Source organism: Aedes albopictus, chromosome 1, assembly GCF_035046485.1.
Source record: "Aedes albopictus strain Foshan chromosome 1, AalbF5, whole genome shotgun sequence".
Classification (NCBI taxonomy): domain Eukaryota; kingdom Metazoa; phylum Arthropoda; class Insecta; order Diptera; family Culicidae; genus Aedes; species Aedes albopictus.
In genome coordinates, this window is record NC_085136.1 from 172,091,423 (window position 1) to 172,113,628 (window position 22,206).

General features: G+C 40.4%; 1 protein-coding gene across 3 annotated transcripts in view; it reads left to right on the forward strand.

Moving 5' to 3' along the window:
* The window catches only part of LOC109405285 (homeobox protein homothorax), a 534,195-nt gene that overhangs the window by 399,543 nt on the left and 112,446 nt on the right, over nucleotides 1–22,206 (forward strand). For all 3 annotated transcript variants that reach the window (XM_062850402.1, XM_062850455.1, XM_062850504.1), the window contains one exon: nucleotides 14,099–14,175. In XM_062850402.1, coding sequence (XP_062706386.1) covers nucleotides 14,099–14,175 — 77 coding nt within the window. The remainder of the gene's footprint in view (nucleotides 1–14,098; nucleotides 14,176–22,206) is intronic.

Here is a 22,206-nt window from a genome sequence, read left to right on the forward strand (position 1 = left end):
CGATTATGCCTGCGGAAAAGCAGCAAAGGTGATCACAGCATTGTCGAGGATCATGCCGAACAACTCGGCAATCAGCAGTAGCAAGAGGCGGTTACTAGCTAGCGTGTCCACATCGATCCTAAGGTACGCTGGTCCGGCTTGGGCGACCGCAACAAAAACTAGGAGGAATCGCGTTCAGCTCTGCAGCACGCACAGACTGATGGCCATGAGAGTGGCGAGCGCCTATCGCACGATATCATCGGATGCGGTGTGCGTGATCGCCGGAATGGTCCCTATCGTCTTCGTTCTGGAAGAGGACAAAGAGTGCTACGAGGCCAGGGGCGCTAGAGGAGCTCGGAAGGCAGCGCGAGTCGTCACGATGGCGAAGTGGCAACACGAGTGGAATACCACAGCGAAGGGAAGGTGGACCCACCGGCTTATTCCAAATTTGGTAGAATGGGTAAACAGAGATCATGGGGAAGTGAATTTCCATTTGACGCAGTTCTTGTCAGGTCATGGCTGCTTCAAGAAATACCTGCACCGGTTCGGACATGCAGGGTCGCCGTTCTGCCCTGAGTGCGGAGATGTCGAGGAATCGCCGGAACACGTTGTTTTCGAGTGTCCACGTTTCACTGTGGAGCGCAGCGAGATGACAGCAATCTGCGGTGCTGGTATAAGGGCCGACAACATTGTGACTAGAATGTGCCGCGACGAAGCCTGCTGGAACGCGGTGAATGCTGCGGTGGTAAAGATAATGTCGTTTCTCCAGCGGAAATGGCGAGAGCAGCAAATGAATGATCGTAGAGACAATCCGGGGCAAGCGTAGTAGTTCCGTCCGCGTGTGGTAGATCCGCCGTCGGGGACTATCGATGTCGTGAGCGACTAAGGTGTGGAGCTTACTGGCTCTCGGTCGGTATTCGGGAGAACTTCCTACGTCGGGGAACTCTCTGTCGGAGTAGGATAGATCCACTGCCGGGGAGTATCCGAGTAGTGCGCGTAAAGTCATTGTGCTCAATGGCACACGGGCGGTAACGGGAGAACGTCTTTCGTCGGGGACTTCTCTGTCGGAGTAATACAGATCCACCGCCGGGGACTGTCAGAGTAGAGCGATCGGGAAGAAGCACCGGAGCATGGTCGTCAGGGCGCCTGTGAACCGGAAGCCGTCTCCAACCGGAATCGCAGGACTGACCTTGGCATCTGCCCGGGAAGTCGGTTGCGGGAGAAGTTTCAGTGTCGGGAAACTCTTCGTCGGGTAGGATATATCCACCGTCGGGGACTATCTGAGTCGTGCGCGGAAGCCTCGAGTGCTGATTGGCACTCGGGCGGCACCGGGAGGGCATCGTTCTTCGGGGCACATCAGTAGGAGCCGATGAACTCAGCGTGGCTTTAGAATAACAAATTTGTGATACTAACATAGAGTTTGCCGCTCAATGGCGGTACGCTAAGCAATAACAAGCTAACAGGAGCCGAAAGGCTAAGAACGAATTAGAATAACAAATTTGAAAAATAGCATGCATGTCGCTTAGTGGCGATACTGTAATATTAACAGCATACTAATGAAGCGGTGCGCATAGCATGAAGAAAACTAGGATAACGAATTGGTGATGGTGCACAAGGCACATAACGCCTCCCCTCCGAAGAAATACTGCATGGTGGTACCGGAAGGGAATTTAAGGTGGAGGCGAACTAGGAGAGTGTTTTTAGTGGGTAGGCGCACATTCGAATCCCACACAGCGTCTTTAGAAGATTTTTGGACTCCTAGAATAAAAAAAATAAAAAAAAAAAAAAAAAAAAAAAAACACACACACACACACACACACACACACACACACACACACACACACACACACACACACACACACACACACACACACACACACACACACACACACACACACACACACACACACACACACACACACACACACACACACACACACACACACACACACACACACACACACACACACACACACACACACACACACACACACACACACACACACACACACACACACACACACACACACACACACACACACACACACACACACACACACACACACACACACACACACACACACACACACACACACACACACACACACACACACACACACACACACACACACACACACACACACACACACACACACACACACACACACACACACACACACACACACACACACACACACACACACACACACACACACACACACACACACACACACACACACACACACACACACACACACACACACACACACACACACACACACACACACACACACACACACACACACACACACACACACACACACACACACACACACACACACACACACACACACACACACACACACACACACACACACACACACACACACACACACACACACACACACACACACACACACATATTGCAAAATCATAAACGCAGTCCTACTAAATCCGAAAAAACGCAAAGGAAGCCCTTCGATTCATAACGGGGAAGTGCTCTAAGACCACAACATTGAAGAGAGAATGGTCAAGTTCCGGTCGTAGAAGAAATCATATACTTTGATCCAGAAACACCCCTGATTCTAAAAGTAGTAAACAGTACAGAAGACACCAGCTTCATTGACTGGCCTGAGAAGATTGAGAAGATCTCAAATCGTTACACACAAAACATTCCAATTAGTTTACAGTCCATGTTCCTCCTTAAAAGATCTACCTACAAACAAATACATCATCATAAACTCAGGCACGAACTCAAACCACTCTTCACCGAATGATTGGGAAAACATTCGAAATAAATTTAAAAAAAGGCAAAAAGAAACATGCATATATCAAAAATTAATACCAAAACCAGAAAATGAATGACTTGTCAAAAATTTTATAATAGTTACCGTTTAAATGCAGCAATAGATACATGCTTTTTGCAGCAAGCAAGTACACAAAGAGTACCCCGTATGGTAAACAAAAATAAAAAAAAAACTTCAATCCTGTGTCGGTGATACCGATATTATTTCATGTGTGTGTAATTACTGCTGCTGTTGTTTTATATGTTTCCAAATAAATAAATAAATATGCAATAATCTACTGAACAAAAAATATAAATGAAAACGGCAAGCAATCATTCAGCACACGTATCCGGAAAATTCAGGGGAAACAGAAACAATCACGTTGAAACACACACATCTTGCAGCCTAGCCGCACGTTTCTCTATGATGGCACACAGTGATGAAAAGTTGGAGAGAGAACAACCGTAAGCGTGTGCAGATTTACAGATTCTGGGAGGCATATTGAACGTCAAGCATGTTTTTGTTTATATCAAGTGTCCTTCATTTAGCTTACCTAATTACATGTTATATAGAGATACAAAGGGGTGAGGGGGTTTTGAAACTAGTTGCATACATTTTTTTTAAATTACTGAATACATACATCCAGTTTAATATTTTCTTGCACGATAACATTATTCACTCATTTTCGGGCCAAAGTGGGACAACACGAAAAATGAGTAAATTTCATTTCAAGCGCTAGCGCTAGGCGAAAATCGTATAATATTCTTGACAATGTCAAGAATGTCAAGAGTATTATACGACTTAAACTGATTGGATTTTAGCACTTGGCTCAGCGTTAACGCTAGAAATACGGTATTTTCATCTTTTGAGCTGTTCCAGTTAAGATCAGATTTGTGTGAACTTGCTCATTTTAGAGTAACTTTTTCTTAGCGGGTGGGACATAAGCGTTCTCACGAGAAGCAGCATGTGGTTGTTCAAGTGTATCACCGAAGATTTTTTTTTTCGATCAAGTACAAGGGCGTGTTTGGGATAGGCAACCTTTTTTCCCTCACAAAAAAACAACATGCTGCAACTTTTCATAGAGTGTATCAAAAAATCTCAAATTTTGACTGTTTGTCAACCTGTTATATGTATGTGCATCATTGGTACAAATTTGAGCGCGATTGGTTATTCTTTCGCGAAGCTAGAATCGTTCTCGTAAAACATTATTTTTTTAGACAACTAATTTTTGAACTGCCATATCTCGGAAACCAGTGAACCGAATTGAATGAAATTTTGAACGTTTATCAACTTGAAAATTCTTTAAAACATAGGTAGGGAATCGCGCAACTTGGGTGGTGGCTTCTATTTTCGTCTGTTTTCCACTATAACTCAGTTGAACCAATTGACACAACTTTTGGAATGTGGTGAGATAGGTATAGTATCTACCCGTGTACAACATTTCAAGTCAATTGGTTCAAAATTGACTGAGTTATAGTGGAAAACAGACGAATATAGAAGCCACCGTCCAAGTGGCGCGATACCCTACACACCTAGAAACTATCATGTAATTTTAAGTGTCCTGAACCTGACATATACGAGCATCTTCAAAAACACAAATTTAGAGGTTATAACATGTAATTTTACGTCTTTCAAGACACCCCAAAATAAAACTTATTTTTTCTTAGCGTCTAGCAATCGCTAGAACCGATTTGACAGATAAAACATAGAAAAGTAAAATACTGTCATGCATGGGATTCGAACTCCGGATCTGCTGATCGTGAGCCACATCTCTTACCTCTCGGCTATTTCACCGAGTTGGAAGGTGGCTGATGAACGTGATACTGATTCTACGTTTCTGGTGAAACGGATTTGCTAACCAACCAGCACTTACATGATGCGCGTAAAATTGAGTCCAATTTGTGATTCAGTCTTGAAAACATTTACGTTTTTTGGTGATTCCGTTTCGTGGAAATTTCAGAATTTCTAAGTGTGTACTTTTCAAACGTTGAAAATGTGATTAATTATGACGAAATTACTATCATAAATTTTCATGTTACCTACAGTGTGATGCGCAAAATGTTTCTGCTTCAGTTTAATTGGGCATTGAAATCCCTTGCAAAAAGACAAACATGACGGCGGTGTTGGCAGTGGATGCAACTAATAGTTTAGATGTTGCAATTCCTGAAGGATCGAGACTGGCAGGTGCAGATGAACGGTTGGTGATGTGCTGAGGAGGAGCTAGAAAGCATTTCAGTCCTTTCCAGTCGCTCCTTATTTAGTCGTCGAAATCTAAAACATTCAGGTGTACCCACGGTCAGGTGTCCAGCAATTTGGCCGAATGCCGTTTGGCCGAACGTCATTTGGCCGAATGCCATCTGGCCGAATGGTCGTTTGGCCGAATGCCATCTGGCCGAATGGTCGTTTGGCCGAATGCCGTTTGTCCGAATTATGTTCAAAAGAATTCAGAGGAAGTTTTTGACATTCCAACTACCAATATGATCATCAGAAATATTTCCCTCTTTTAATCATAGTCTATTCTTTCTAGTTTTGACATTCAGGGATGAGTTGGCGTTGAACCTGACAATATTTTATCAAAAAAAATTCCTTCTCTGAATCATAGGCTGTTCTTTCGAGTTATACTGATGCGAACAATAGTGTTTATCATTTATTTTCGGCCAAACGGCATTCGGCCAAATGGCATTCGGCCAAATGACCCTTCCGGCCAAATGGCGTTCGGCCAAATGACCCCACGGTCATGGTACCTGACGCTAGCCGAGGACTGGACAGACACCATAATGTGCAACACTTTTCTGTTGCGTAATGAAACAAGGAAAAGAAAGCTTTTATGGAACACTACCACGTGGTGAAAACTAGACTATTATGATTGCATTTGTTTGGTGCAATATTATTTAAATCATTTGTAATGCCATAAATCGCAAGTCAGTAACATTTTCAGCATAATTAAGCCAGTTTTCTTTCTCTCTTTCCGATCAGAAAGTGAATAGGGCAAATCGCCATTGAAATCAATGATTTCCGTCCGACTCTCCGCATCGACCAAGTTTCTAAGTACGAAAAATCGTAAAAAAGTATGTCGCAAAAATATTGTACAGTAAAAAGCATATGAAGGCAAATTTCTCGTAGTGGAAAATAATTTTCGAAAAAATCTTTAGTAGTGATTGTGCACAAGATAACCGCTTTGGTGCCTACCAAATATTTTTTTAGGGAAAAGCTTTTCATTTCGGAAATTCTAGCTTGCCAATTCGTGATTAAAATTGAGAAGCATTTTCAGCTTCATGCGTTCCGTGCTCTTGACAATGAGAACCCTTCCTACAATACGCTCATGAGTACCGCTGTGTGTTTGATGCAACTAAAGCTATGTGCGGCATATAACCAACAAGCCAGTGCTCACCATTCAAATTGTTTGTAGAAATTTTATTTTATTCTATTATTTTTTTTACTCAATACGTTATGTTTAAAAGTTCGCAGAAACAGATCCGGGTGTCGCCAGAGTATGGTGTGATTGCGAATGGTCTCTGCTGATAATAATATAATAATGCTTCGTTTGGAAACTAACATTTTATAATGATACACCTCCGGCAGAAATACCTGACACGAAGCTTTTGAATTGTGCATAATGATATTTTTCACATTAAAATGCAATATCTTCCGGTTCTGTGGTTTTAAGCAGCTGAATTTTCAGTGAAAATATTTCACCTCCCATGCAGGCCCGGATTTAAGGGGGGGCAATTGTTCCAAGTGCCCCGGGCCCCCCGGTTAAGGGGGCCCCCCAAGAATCCTGAAGCCCTATATTTTTCCTTCAACAAAACCATATAAATGCACTTCAATGAAAGAGTATATTTTATACATTTCCTAAAGTAGATATAGTTCGGTTCTTTAAGGATATCCAGATTATTTCATAGTCTAAATTTACATAAAAATGCAAACTTTCATATTTTTTATAATTTTACATCATGTTCTTTAGTGTCATAATGTTTGATGCAAAAATATTTTGCTCTTTCGATTAAGTAAAAAAACTACATTTCATTTGCTAAACAATTCAACTGTAGAATTGAGGTGTATTTTCCAGAATTACTATTTTGTGGGACAGGATTTAATGCTTGGTTGCAGTAAATTCAAATCTAGATAGGTGTAAAAATAAAGCTTTTTTTTATTAAATTTTAAAATAGGCGAGTTTCTATAAAAAAAAACATTTCTACAGTTGCCTGCTAGAGTCCTTTGTTAGAAAACAAAACAGTTGTGTGTCATAGTTTTCAAAACCACAAAAATTAGCAAAAAACGAGAACAAAACGATGATGATGAACCTGGGCTTGTTAGTGGAGTACCTGTAAATACATATAAAGAAAATCGTGTTAAGTACTGTTCCTTTTAATTCCACTAAGAATTTGCATTCTTTGACATATACGATAGGATGCAAATTCTTAGTGGAATTAAAAGGAACAGTACTTAACACGATTTTCTTTATAATTGAATACAAAACATTGAAGAGAAATCGTTAATGTACAATTTATATATCCAAAATCTTTATTTTGGGGGGCCCACTTCATAGAGTTTGCCCCGGGCCCCCCAAAGCCGTAATCCGGCACTGCTCCCATGTGCATCACATTTTAGCGCATGAGTGAACAGCTTGACGATGCGGCAAATTTGTTCAGATTTTTTAGCAAATATATTATGTTTTTTTCGTACGATAATTTCATTGATATCGTTGATTGAAGACTGGTAGAGTAAGAGTATACTTTTCCCTTTGCTTCCGTATTCATCCTACTTGAAAATAGATGATTATTACACCGATTAATTTCCTATTGTGGGTGCACACTCTTAACAAAATATAGTGTTGAAACCGTCATTTCGGCATATCTAAATTCAATCATCTACAGCTCATTTCAGAAGCTGAACCTGAAAATATGGTATATCAAAACTTTTGTGGCTAGACCAGTTCTACATGAAAGTCACGGAAAACCCCCTTTATTTCCAATATTGAAGATACGTGTCATCATCATCGGAAATTGCTAATGAATTAAATGCTTTGGCTGTTTTCCTACTCTCCGCATCGACCAATGTGGCGCCAGCTTCTATGCGCGAAAAATCGCTAAAAGTAAATCGCAAAAATATTGTATGGCGAATAGCATTTAAATGCATATTTCTCGAAGTGGAACACAATATTTGAAAAAATATTTGGTAGCGGTTGTGCACAATGATGGCCGGTTTGATGCCTACCAAATATTTTTTTCGGTAAAAGCTTTTCATTTCGAGAAATTCGAGTTTAGATGCATTTCGACATGAAAAAATAAAATTATTATTGCTGACCAACATTAACCCAACAATCTGCGGGTAATCCATTGATATTCATCATGATGCTGCGCACGACGGTAGGAGGATTAGGGTCATAATGGACACCCCAAGCAAATGAGTACGTTAGTCCTGTATAACAGAGAAAACTTAACATATTATCAGTTGGCTTACATCTTCAGCTTGTTTCCTTTGCATTTCAATCATTTACAGCAGGTAGAATGTCTTTTTTGAAGAAGTAATGAATTGTAAAACATGTTTTTTAGGGCTGGCAGGAAAGGTACGGGGCGAAATGGACACCCTTCCATATTTTATGATAATTCTTTGATTACATCGACCAGTTAAGTAACGCAAAATTTTTCGCGTCATACAAAAATATTTGAAGTTTCATTCAAAAAATCTTACAAGGGGTGTCGAAAAATCGGGAAAATTGCCTTACGTAATAATAATGGACGGCCGCTTATATGGAAAAATGGCAAAAGCATCTCATCAGATCAAAGTTTTTTAGGTTCCATTTCAGGACCCAATAACTGTGCAAAATTTGGGTACGATTGGTTATGTCTACGTTTTGCGCATCGCGTTTGAAGTATATACGAGTTTTTACATAAGAAAACATACTGTTTTGAATTTCTCTCATGAGAAGCTCGAATTTTTCTAAAACCATGTAACCGATAATGTAAATAAAAACATAGCCTAGGGTGTCCTGACAAACTTTACCGAAGACCACGAAGTGATCTGATGCCTATTAACAAAGTTATAGCCTTAGCATTGCTTGCCGAAACAGCATGACTTAGGGTCGATTTCTTCACCCTGGCTTAGGCGTTAAGCCAGGTTTAACTATATGGGTAAGCCTGGCTTACGGGTTAAGCCGAGGTGAAGAAATCGGTCCTTAGTTGCAATGATATTCCTTTGCGTGTTTAAACTTAAACACTTGCATGCGGTTTGTTGAATATAGTTTTATTTACAAGCATCGGTCGCTTTGTGGTCTTCGACATAGATTTCAGAACATCCTACATCACCTTATCATCTTACATCACCGGCTAAAAAGTTTCAGACAAACTTTTTCAATTTGTGTGTGTGTGTGTGTGTGTGTGTGTGTGTGTGTGTGTGTGTGTGTGTGTGTGTGTGTGTGTGTGTGTGTGTGTGTGTGTGTGTGTGTGTGTGTGTGTGTGTGTGTGTGTGTATTTCATCGTAGAATTCATGTGTCTTCTTGCTTTCTTATTTTTGAAAAGAGCTTCATGTCTTAGGCACATATCAATATTTTTTTTTTCTTTCGATGATTATTAAAAAAATAGAAAGGATGAGCAACTTCCTATTAATTTCACTGTTTGTTCTAATCTTTGGACAGATAGGTCTGTTTTGTCTAAGACTCACAGACTCCATCAATATTGAGCGCTCGATTAGTCTTTGCTAGTTTTTCAAAGTACATGAATCATTCTTCTATTTGCAAAAGTCACACAAGTGCTACTAAAAGCTCAAAAAATGCCAGTGAAGTCATATTTTGAGAGACATTTTTTAGAGATAACGAAAGTTTTAGTTTGGGCTTTGATATCCTTCAGTACAAGCTCAATTAACATATGTGCAAGTCGTGGTCCTGAAATATGTTGGCTGTCAACTGCCAGTTTAACATGCAAGGAGGCAGAACCACACATAAACGATATCATTAGGACCATTTGACTTCTAAGCATAGGACAGGAGCCGTCTTATGCGTGCGTGCTCATAAGGCTTTTCCTCATTCCTTGCACCGAACGTCCAGGCGTCAGTAGCAAAATTGGTAGAAATTGTGGGAGGGAGATTCGTAACGCCCCAACACGCACCTCATCAAAAAGCTTGAGCAAACAATACCATTATAGATATAGAATACACGATCTAGGTGCCTACTATGCACAAAACATTATATTGCATCTCCCTGGCATGCCTACGGCAATGTGTACATCGCATGAGCAGCAGCAGTGGCAGCAACACCACCAGTATGCATCCTATCTTAATAATCATTAGTCAGTTTGCGTAAAATATACATTACAAATGTGCCGAGAGGATATCACATCTCCTAGACAGGGTACGGAGGTATAATGCGTACCATCTTAGGAATAATCTTTACACTCTTTATGACATTTTTCTCAATTTTTGCGTTGTTGGTTGGATTATGAGCATTAGTTTTTCTGGCTCTTAAGTATTAAATACGGTGTCATTTGATATTGGAATCAAATTACTGGAGGGATATTTGGCTATGAGATGAAAGTTTTCTTTTTTAATGAAAAAAGAAGTTTTTTTTTTGTCATAGGAATATGATATACCTATTCGCCCTAGTTCTTGTCGATGCTTGATGCAATCGATGTTATACCGTCTTTAACACTCCGCCCAATTGTTTACCATCGCATTGGAAACTCCTGTCCTCGCTGCATGCTCAACTATCCGTTCTACAAAAGATCACGGTTGTTACATCTCTTCTGTTTCCATCAAGTTGAGGAAAAAACATGATACATGAGGCAATAACAATCGAGTCGGTTGTAATTTGAAAGTCGTGAAATTTTGCGCTCTCTATCTACATCGAGGACTGAAGAGTAAATTATATCTTTGGATATACCCTTTTTACAAATTATAATCATCATATTATAGGCGCGTGTTGGCTTCGTGGGAAATTCTCTGCCCATCGCCCGTCATTGTTACGAGGAGATCCTCTACTTACTACATTCAATGCACACACGCCATATCAACCCTAGGGATGAAAAAAAACACAGCTTGAGACACCGGTAGTGTCTAAAATTTGACTTTTGACACCCTTTCTTAGGCTACAGTGTACACTGTGGGAGAAACGGATGCTGCAAATCCAAATGATAAGAAAATCATATCCACTTAACTTAAGGATAAGGTTGGTAGAGTGCAAAGATGACCGCCGTTCATTTTACTTGAATTTTCTCGAGCACAAATCTGGAGATGCAGCAAACAAATTGATCTGAAAATGTTACTTGTTGGTTGCTTCCTCGCAGTGGACGCTGGAAACCTTCACCTTAAAGACGCCTTTTTTATTTACTTTTAGTTCATACATATGTGCTGGCGCTTAAGTCTACTAGTGGTAAACTAATTGGTACTAAATGAAATGCGATTACATTACATCGCATTACTGATATGCGATTACAGGCAGTTCATAGAAAAACGATATAGCACAACTTCGATTGCCGTGAAATTTGATGGGTATTTTAGTTCGTAGAAAATAATGGAACCAGTATTTTTTTTTTATTTCGTCATTAGGGGGACCAAAAAAATCGTTTTTTTCGAGACTGAAATTCTCAAAAATAAATTATTAATGAATCGGTTGACCATTTTTAAAGTGCTGTTCTTGTTTGAAAGGTCTTGAATTGATTTTTTCTGGGAAAATACCTCAAGTTAAGGGATATGGGCGATAAATTGCATTACGGTGCAAAACAAAATGCGATATTAGTTATTTCACATTTTCATGATCTCGGGACCAAAGGGTACTCTGGTTTTATATTTTTATCAGACAATTCGTAACACATAAAAAATCAGAGATGTATGTTTTTTTTTAATATTCTGGAATATGAAAGAGAATTTTAAAATCAGTGAACTGGTTCAAAAGTTATGATTTGTTGAAAATTTTACATTTTGAAAAACCTTGTTTTTTTTCATACCACCATATAAAAATTGGTCACCCTAATGATGAATAAAGAAAATTTTACTCATTAGTGGATCAGGTCGAAGTCTACGGCATGGTAAATTGGTATGGGCCATTTTGAAAATTTTGGAGACAAATTTGGAAAAAGTCTACGAGGTGGGGAGGGGGGGAGTCTGAGATCTGGAGCAACATTTGAAAAGGGCCCAAGAGGTCTTGTGTCTTTTTTCGAAAACGCTCCGTAGGGCATAACAGCAGCCCGCCCACGCAAATGAACACCGTTATCCGAAAGATCGATGTTTGCTCTTTCTGATAACGGTCTTAGTTTTTGTGAATAAGCTGATGGGGGCTAAGGAGCGACGTGTGAAGTTATTGTTTACCATTGCTTGTATGCCGTTTTCAAATGTTGCTCCAGAGATGGTCAAAATTGAGTCAAAGTAGTTTATGGACAGCGTCAGTGATCATTTTTGGATTCCTAAAGTGCATACAGTAGTTTTTCACATGAAAAGTGTTTGCAATCGCTTCGCTGCGTGGTCAACGATTATGTAAATTTCTATTGGGATCGTGATAGGTTATTTCGTTCCCTGATTCTTAGAGATACTCAAGTTGGATGAAAATCTTTAAGATATTTATAAGTATCCCTTTTGAATACGGTCTTTGTGGGAAATTGTAACTAATAGAGTTCTTAATTCAACAGTTAGGGTAAACATGGGGGTTTTTCCGACTTGTATACACATATGCTCCTAACCCTCCTACTGAGTCACATGAAACACATGCAAAAAAGTTATGCAGCGAGTTGTAAAAGATTAGTTTTCAGCTCGAATCGTACATTCATCCAACCCCAACGAAGCTTGTTGATAAATACGAAGATTGCTGAAAAACTCATGTTTTGCAACGAGCTGCATACAAAATTTTATGTAATGATTTTTTCATTATACAACTCATTTGAGTTGCATAATGTTCATAATGCAACCCACATGAGTTGCATTATGGACCAGTGTGCGGAAAAAGTGGTCATTATGATATGAAATGAGTATTATAAAATAGAAATTATGATACTGAATTGCATACACATGTTTTTTTTTTGCAATTCTGCGCTATAAAATTTGTTTTACACTTCCCGTTTCAGTATCATTACGATCTACTTTTCGTTACTGAATGAAACAATTGCATAATGGTACATAATGAAATTCATTTGGTTTGCATTATGAATCATAATGCAATTTTTTAATTAATAACATCGGTCTCCGCGGAAAGAGCTTGGAAAACTATGACGGCTATAGCACGGGTTGCTTGATTTAAATTTCTTGTCTAGCATTATGGAACACGTGGATTCCATTGAGCCAACGGGAAGCACGATGATGCTGATGGTTATCATCATATAACAGTTCTTGCCATTGCAAAAAATGTTGTATGAAACTCGTTGTGAAACTCGATTTTTACAGCAATCGGCATAATTATCCAGCTCTGCAAGTCTCGTTATTTTGCAAATCGTTGCATAAATAACTACTTATTTTAACACTCTATTGATTCGATCGCGTTCTGTACAATAAAACAACCAATTCAAAATAATTTCTAACAACAGTTTAATCTAGGTCGGTGTATTCAGTATTCACACATATGTGAAACCGACTTTCATTCTATTGTCAAATTACGAATAATGGACACAAAGCACATAGGATACTACAAGATGATGCGAACAAAGGAATCAAGCCGAAAAGCCCCCGGTGCACAAACGATGCGGTTAAATTCGTTTCCGCCAGATGTGGGTGTTTTATTGTTGCGCAAATATACACTCTTGAAATACAAACAAATGCAAACACAAGTCGCCATCAGCAACCAGCCACCACCACTGACAAGGTTCTGTTCTAAAAGCACAAGACCGAGAGATGTGAGAACAATGGACCTGTCAAGTCAATGGTGAAATGCAACCCTTATTTTGCGAATCTTTTTTTTTTTTGTTTCATTCCCAAATGCTGATTATGCCAACGGAGTAGAACAAATCATCGTCAACTCGTGCGTCTTACTCGTTTACCCATGGCCTACTCGATCGCTTTTTTTTCGGAAGTTTGGTGAGGTTAGTTTTTAATGGATGGATGCATACAAAAGCGACCGACGTAAATATACCACAGATATACACACTAAAAAGGTATTGAATAAGAGAAATGCATAAGACATTCGAACAAAACACGCATGTCAATCATTCTTCACGTTTTCACTTCTCTCACGTGGATTGTTCTTATACCGGAACTATCCCAATTACGTAGCGTTTAAATTCATGTACAAATGTTCAAATATGTATTTTGTAACAAAGATATCCAGCTTGCCTGATGTGTAAATCGACACGTGACTAAATTTATGATTATTTCATTGTCAAACAATTCAATTTTGAATGATTTATTCTACCCTACAGCACCCCTACCCTTCCGAAGACCAGAAAAAACAGTTAGCGCAGGACACTGGACTGACGATATTACAAGTTAATAACTGGTGAGTAAATTGTTATCTCATATGTATACCTTTAAATATTTTATCTTCAGAGACAGAAACACTAAACTGTGATGACAATGAAACATTTTTTTATAAATGGATTATGTATGTAGCAATATTGTTCTAAAATATGTGAGGCTGAAAACATTTTATAGGTCGGGCTCGATTATCCTTATCCAGAGACTCGATTATCCGGAGACTCGGTTATCCGGAATTCGATTATCCAGAATTTTAGACTCGATTATCTGGAGTATTTTTATTGCGTTATTTTTTGTTTATTTCAATGAAAAAATGACATAATTAAGTATTATAACATTGGGCTGACACGATTTTGGAAACCCCCGATTCCGTTTCCCTCCGATTTTGTCGGCTTTTTGAACCAATTATGTAGCCTCTTTTAACGAAAAAATTAAAATGTTTTACACTCAGCATTTACAATTCACATTTCCAGTATTTTACAGTGTATCTCAAATTCAGTTGATAATCTTTGGCGTCATATACAAATTACGTACCCCCCCCCCCCCCCCCCCCAGAGCCAAAATTTGTGGAACAAATTTTCAGTATAAAGCGCTCTGCGACGAAAAAATTTTTCGGCTGCGCCGCTATTTTCCAACTACGAATACAATTTCTCATTACTGTTGACAAAATGTAAGCGTCAAATCAAAAAAGGTATCATTGACCATTGAAAACCCCTCCCAGAGACAATTTCTGGCTACGCCACTGCTATTTAGAGTAATCAAATTGAGCAGTTCTGACTGACCAACAGGTTGTTAACTAAGGATGTGTACTGACAGTTTTTTGTTCACATAAAAACTCTTTCATATTGGAATGTTTTACATGCAAGCATCATGAGATGGCCCAGGGTGTAAACTGTGTATTCAATGCTGATATTTCTACTCTGGAGCATCGCATATTTCAGTTGTTGAGATATTTTAGTAGCCATAAATACTTGTTTTTGCAAGAGTAAGTGACAGTCTGGTTTACATAATATACGGAACAAGTGAGCATATTTCACATTTTCAAAAAGCTGTCAAGTTTTAACGCTGTTAGATCAGCGGGGAGCAGCGGTTCTACCGTTTCGGAATCTGGGGCAGTAACGGTCAATTACGAAGAGGAAACTGATACACTCTGGATAAAGCCGTGGGAGTTTCTTGGACTGCCGGAGTACTAACTTCACACGCGAGTTACTTTAATCGACACTAATTTATTTCACTTAACTATAGTCCAATATATTTCAAAACTCTTAAAATTACAAAATTAATCGTAGACACTCTTTTTCAAAGAATAACTTGAACGAAATGTTGCACGGTCCACTTCTATGACGTCACAGCAGAAAGAGGGCAATACCTTGCAGTAGCCCACCTTTTATAGCCAAGATGAGGCGGAAGAAGGTACGACGCCATTGTAACCGCCTTAGTGGTGCCGACGTTAGTGTTGGTGTCTCCAGAATGTTCTCCTTTTGGGCGTTTATCGCATCGATGAACAAGGGGTGATGCATCAGCTCGTAGTTGCCGCTCGAACACAGATGGCGTACAACTTCTCCTTCGTGACGTTCACGAACATACTGGCCCCTTCAGAAACCGTGTTTCTGACAGTTGATTCGATGTGGATACTGTCATTATATTCTCCTTGCATCTATTCTGTCAGGTCGATCGATGAAACAATGGTTGACGGAACAATGGCGTGTCCTTCTTATCAGAAGGCCCATCTTTCTTTATTTGTAGGTCCTCCTCCTGGAACTCGCAGACTGTTAGACGAAGAATTGTGGTTTGACGAAAATTAGTTGCAGAATTGGAATGATCGAGTCCAGTGTACTGGTTGTTGTTTGCGGATTGGTCCATTGATGATGCAGTCTTTGGAGGTGGCAACATTCAATCGTTCGTCCGGAGTTCTGCGATGATGTGCTGAGGTTTGATTGAGTATCATTGCTGATGATGTCCACTGGCCTTTCAATGCAGAGGGTCGGAACGTTTCGGGAAATGCTGCTGGTGAGATCGATGGTTGCGATCGGTGTTGCGGTATGAACGCCTGAGCAACCGGTCGCTGGCCCCTGTGATGGAATGCAGCAAGCGCTGTTGATTCGCCCATTGGTTGGCGATGAAAGGGTTCCAAATTTCCTCGGTGTTGATGACGAAAATAGTGATCAGTGACCGACGAATGTTTGTTGATTGTTCGACGTGAGTTGAATGGATGATTCATCGTGTGGTGTAGCGCTTTCGGGATGTTATCGGTGTCATTGATAGAAGTTCGTTGATGAAACTGTGATCCCTGAGTGGTTGATGGAATGATTGTTGATTTTGTGGTGGTCCGTAATCTTTGGGAAGCATTGAAGGGTTGGTGGTAGATCTTCGTCACGCGTGTGCCTTGCTTCGATGGAAGTTTTGTTGTCTTCGTTGTATGGAGTGTGTAACAGTTGGAGCTTTTTCGCAGGCAGGCCATTGATGATTTACTGGAAAGTTGATTCGGTTTTTTGGTGCTCGCTAGCGGGTGAAAATTTCGTTGACTCGAGGTTGCTCCTTGTATCGGCGTGTGGTTATGTTGCAGTTGTTTGAATGCTAGATGAGCGACGACGGGTGCAGGACTACCAGTAACTTTGCCGCACACGACCCAGCCAAATGCCGAGTTGACAAGCACGGGTAGATTGTTTTCGAGCGGAATTCTACCTGGGACCTTGAACAGCTCGAAGAAGATCTCAGCTCCGATGATCATGTCTACCGTGCCGGTGCTGGCGAACGATGGGTCAGCTAATTTTGATTCCTGGTGGTAGTGTCCAAGACGAGGTGTCGATGGTTGTCGCCGGCAGGTCAATTGTGACTTTTGGCAAGACCAGAAACTCGATATTGGTGGAGTATTTGCCAACTCTTGAACGGATCTGTGCAAGAAACTTAGTTGTTGCTTGAGTTGATTGTTGGCCGATTCCAGAGATGGGTTGGGAGATTCTTTTCCGTGGCGCGCTGATGTGTTCCAAGAAGCGTTCTGTAACGAAACAGCATTCGCTTCCCGAGTCGAGAAGTGCTCGGCCGACGTGTTCGGTGCCGTTGTCGTCGATGATGGAGATGACTGCGGTGGCCAGAAGAATGGTTGATTGTACGGGACCAACAGATGCACAGCTGACTGCGGTTTCCATTGAAGCTGTGGCTGAGGTGATCGGTGTATCGCTTGTGGAAGGAAGAGTCGCAGGATTCGGTTGCTGGTGGCTTGCAGGTTTTGATTCATTCGATGTGGGTGGATTCTTGCACAGCTGTGTGTGATGTCGCTCACGACACCTTCGGCAGGTTGAAGACGATAAGCATTCGGATGATTGGTGTCTCTTTCGCAGACAGTTTCGGCAGAGCTGATGACGGTCGACTTCGGCTTCTTTGTCGGTGATCGAAAGGTTGGAAAAGCGTTCGCATAGATAGAGTGGGTGGTGATCTGTGCAGATTATACAGCTACGTTGATTCGCTTGGCTCGCTGCGTTGCTCGCGACGGGTCGTTGAGAGAGTTTTTTCGCTTGGTGTGGGAGTGGAACTTCGATAGGTTTCGGTTGAATTGATTGGAGAACGGTTACGCGGCGCTGAATGAACGACGTTAGATCTTTAAAGGTGACAGCTTGCTGGGACGAAGAGTGCTCTTCCCAGTCTCTTCTGGTCGTCGGGTCGAGACGACTGCTGAGCATGCGGATTAGTAGAAGATCCCAATGGTCCGTTCGCTCACCTAGTTGCTGCAGAACTTTAACATTTGCCTCGAACTTTTCCACCAGGTTATGCAGTTCTGCGGACGATTCCCGTTTTAGCGTGGCAAATTCGAAGAGGTTGTCTACGTACGATTGCTTGAGCCGTGCGGTGTTTTGGAAGTGGTCGAGCAGTAGGTTCCATGCCACCGGGTAGTTCTTGGCACTTATGGGGATCGTGTGGATGAGCTGTAGAGCTGCGTTCGATAGCGATGACCGCAGATAGTAGAACTTCTGTATGTTCGAAAGGTCGGCGGATGAATGGACAAGGGATAGGAACAAATCGTGGAAGTTCAACCAGTTTTCCAGTTGTCCATCGAAGACTGGTAGCTTGACATCGGGTAATCGGACTTGCGATGCCGACGGGGGTTGTCGCACCTCGAAATGTGAAGTGTTGAAGGTGCTCTGATTGAGTTCAGGCTTGTTGTGCGCCAGTAGGAAGCCCTTGACGCGATAGTAGGCAGACTCGATAGTAGCCCGATCTTGAAAGTGGGTTTCTAGTTCTTCGTCGTCTAAGGTTTCCAGCTCGCTTTGGACGGTGTTGTACTCGGTCCATAGCTTAGATAGATGTTCCAACCGGACAGGGACTTCGTCGACCTGGGTTTCTTCATCATAATCGTCGACGAAGGTCTTGATAAGCGTGAAGGAAGTGATGATGCTCTTCTGCCGAAGCTTGAGGGTTTTGATGCGGCGCTCGGTCGGCATGGTGGTGTGACGAAGAAATGGACCTGTAATTTTGAGACCAGCGTAGCCCACACAAAACGGTAGTTTAGGGGATAGGAATTGTAATTACCTTTTCAAGGCAATTCTAGTGCCTTGAATTGAATTCAACAGTTGATGCTCGAGGTGGGAGTCGTGTCCGGAAGGCGTGCTACTTCGACGGAACGACTAGAAGGTTCTCGAACATCCCAGCATGAAGTTGGCGGTTCAGCGATCCAAGAGACGGGATTCGCCAAACGGAAGATGGCGGACGTAGATATCGTAGATTCAGCTCGTGAGGTTGTTGGCTAGCGGAGTTTCGACGCTATCCGGCTCGAAGGACCAATGTTAGATCAGCGGGGAGCAGTGGTTCTACCGTTTCGGAATCTGGGGCAGTAACGGTCAATTACGAAGAGGAAACTGATACACTCTGGATAAAGCCGTGGGAGTTTCTTGGACTGCCGGAGTACTAACTTCACACGCAAGTTACTTTAATCGACACTAATTTAATTCACTTATATTTCAAAACTCTTAAAATTACAAAATTAATCGTAGACACTCTTTTTCAAAGAATAACTTGAACGAAATGTTGCACGGTCCACTTCTATGACGTCACAGCAGAAAGAGGGCAATACCTTGCAGTAGCCCACCTTTTATAGCCAAGATGAGGCGGAAGAAGGTACGACGCCATTGTAACCGCCTTAGTGGTGCCGACGTTAGTGTTGGTGTCTCCAGAATGTTCTCCTTTTGGGCGTTTATCGCATCGATGAACAAGGGGTGATGCATCAGCTCGTAGTTGCCGCTCGAACACAGATGGCGTACAACTTCTCCTTCGTGACGTTCACGAACAAACGCCAATCATTGATAATATTCAAATAATAAAACAGATGGAAAATCTATTTTGAAGAATACGCCCTCGTTAAAATAAAACAAAACACTTAAAGAACACAAACTTCTGTGAAGAGGGGACTATTGCGGCATTGAGTATAAACATTTGATCAATTTTCTAATTATATGTATCAATCTAAAACTGGTTTTTAAAGATCTTTGTTGTATTAGTTGAATTTATCATCCATAGCAATTGTTGGGATGTTTATACCCAAAAAGAAATCCGTAATACGTTATTTAGAATAGTTACTGTTATACAATGAATCAATCGCTTCAAAACTTCGTGATACAAATTAAAAAGTTGTACATATGACAAATGTCATCCCCTAACACCCCACCAGTTTATGAAACTAGACTTTTTTTCTCAAAAGCTGTCGGTGTTCGAAAACCACCTTAGTAATATCAAATATTTTACCCAAATTTCGTTTGAAATGAATTGTAGCACATCTAACGATTAAAGCCTGTATCCGCAATAGCCGGGACACAGAAATATGGCTGTAACTCTGCAATATATACATTAAAATTGCTCAAATTCTGACTGATAATATCTTTAGATGTGTTCATTTTACCTGCAAAATTTCAGTTGAATCGGTGAAGTACCTTTTGTTGTAGCAATGAAACAGTAGAACGCGAGCAATTGAATTTAGTACAGCCCCTGGTTTAGCTAGTCAGCGCTGTAACTTTTGAATTTGATAAAGGAAATGGCTGAAATTTTGAACACAAACTTCTCAATGTATATCCCTTGCATAGGCAAAATTTCAAAAGAATCGATGAACTATCAACAATTTGATAGTCGAAACATATATTGGGGCTAACCGTGAGTTTAGCCCCTAAGACAGCAATTAGTGAGCACCCCTTATGGTTTCGATTGTATTGTTGAAAGTACTACACCAATAATCATCAAATTTTGCAGGAATAATATACACATAATCAACTACCTTCCGTGAAAATTTCATGAAAATTGGCAGAGACATTCAAAAGTTATGAGTGGGCAAACATCGCACATGAAAAACATGAAACATGTTCACTAACACTATCCCCTATCAACACCGGTGTCTTTCAATCCAATGGATAAAAGTTGATGAAATTTTGCAAGAAAGTGTCTCTATAAGTGTCATAACTGCTCACGAAAATTCATAATTATCCTCACAGAACTTTGAATTGTAGCGGAAAAGTATTATCTAGTAATCGAATGAAAATTGGTGATACTTAAAAACCACGTCTGTTTGTTTCTTATCCACAGTTAAAAATAATGCATCGATTTTTATGAAATTTTGCACAAATAATAAACATATATCAAAGAGTTCTCAGTTAATTTTTGGCCTATTTTTATTGATTCAGTACAGAGTTACTGCCGTACTTTTGTGTCCCGATTATTGCGGATACAGGCTTTACTCACATATTTTTCCTAATAATATTTCTGACCTTACAAATGAATCTTTCAATGGTAGCGAAATAGAGAAAAAGCAATGCCGTTCTCTTTTTGCTGTCTAGTGTCCAGTTTAAAACGTATTTTCATGAATGGTAATCCTTATAGTATACCTTCAATTCCAATACACATTTTAAGCGAATTTGAAATTAGTAAATCAATTTTTATACGGTTTAGCCATTTTTCCAAGTAGTATGTGAAAATGAATCCCTTAACACCCCATGAGTTCCTAACACCCCATTTTACGGTATAAAAAGTTTAATTGAAGTATTTTTTTAAGACAACTAGGCATTTTTTCGTCAAAGTTAACCGTTCAGTACCTCGAAATTTCAAATACGAACAATTAACACGGGAGCGGTCATGTCGTGTACTGAATACACGCACCATGAAAAATGCACGCTTGTTGTATACCGCGTGAGCGCGGTGTCGCTGCAGGTAGTCAAAGACGAGACTGCTCGAGGGTTAAAAAAAGTAGGCAAATCGGTCAACTAGTTTTCAAGACATCGTGATCCCCGTAACGACACTTTTTTTTAAAAGATCATTTCGAGATAATCGCTTTTAAAGTTTTGCACTTTTATTGGTCCTAATGGAGGATGAGCGCTACAATGAGCTGTAACTTTGGTTCTAATTCTCCAATCTTTATGAAATTCGGAATGCGTACTGTTTAGCTAGTATACTTTCATTTAAAAAAGTTCTAATTTTTCATCCTCGCAAGGTATGTAACCTCTTAAATGATGAATTGTTTAAGTTCAAAGTATTATGAAGTAGAATTCGGAAAGCGTCCTCTCAGTTAGGCAACTGTTTAACATAAAAAAAAACTTATGAAAAATCTGTAACAATAAAATGTACTTAGCTTAATCTGTTCTTAGATTCGCTATCCCATGCCCATATATATTTTTTCGCGCAAACGATTCTGCCTCCTGAACGATAATGCACCAATTAACGTGTGATTGAGCAAGAAATAACACGACGCCATCAGAATACAGCGAAAATGAAAATTGGTTCCTCCTTCCCTGCATTTTGTTTTGATTTCTGTTCTTGGGTTCTTCTTGACTGGGTGGCGAGCACGATTCCCAAGTGTCCAAGCAAGTTTACTGAATGATTAATTATAGCAATTAGGAATCAAGCACATGCCGTACTGCCTGGACCAAATAAATAACCAATTGCAAAAAAGGAATTAGCGTCACACTTGAAGTTTATTCATTTAAGCAATGACGAGATTCTTCCTTGCTTTGCATCGTCTATCACTGGATGGAATTGTTATTTTGAAGTTTTTTTATAGTTAGCATAATTTTAGTTAAAA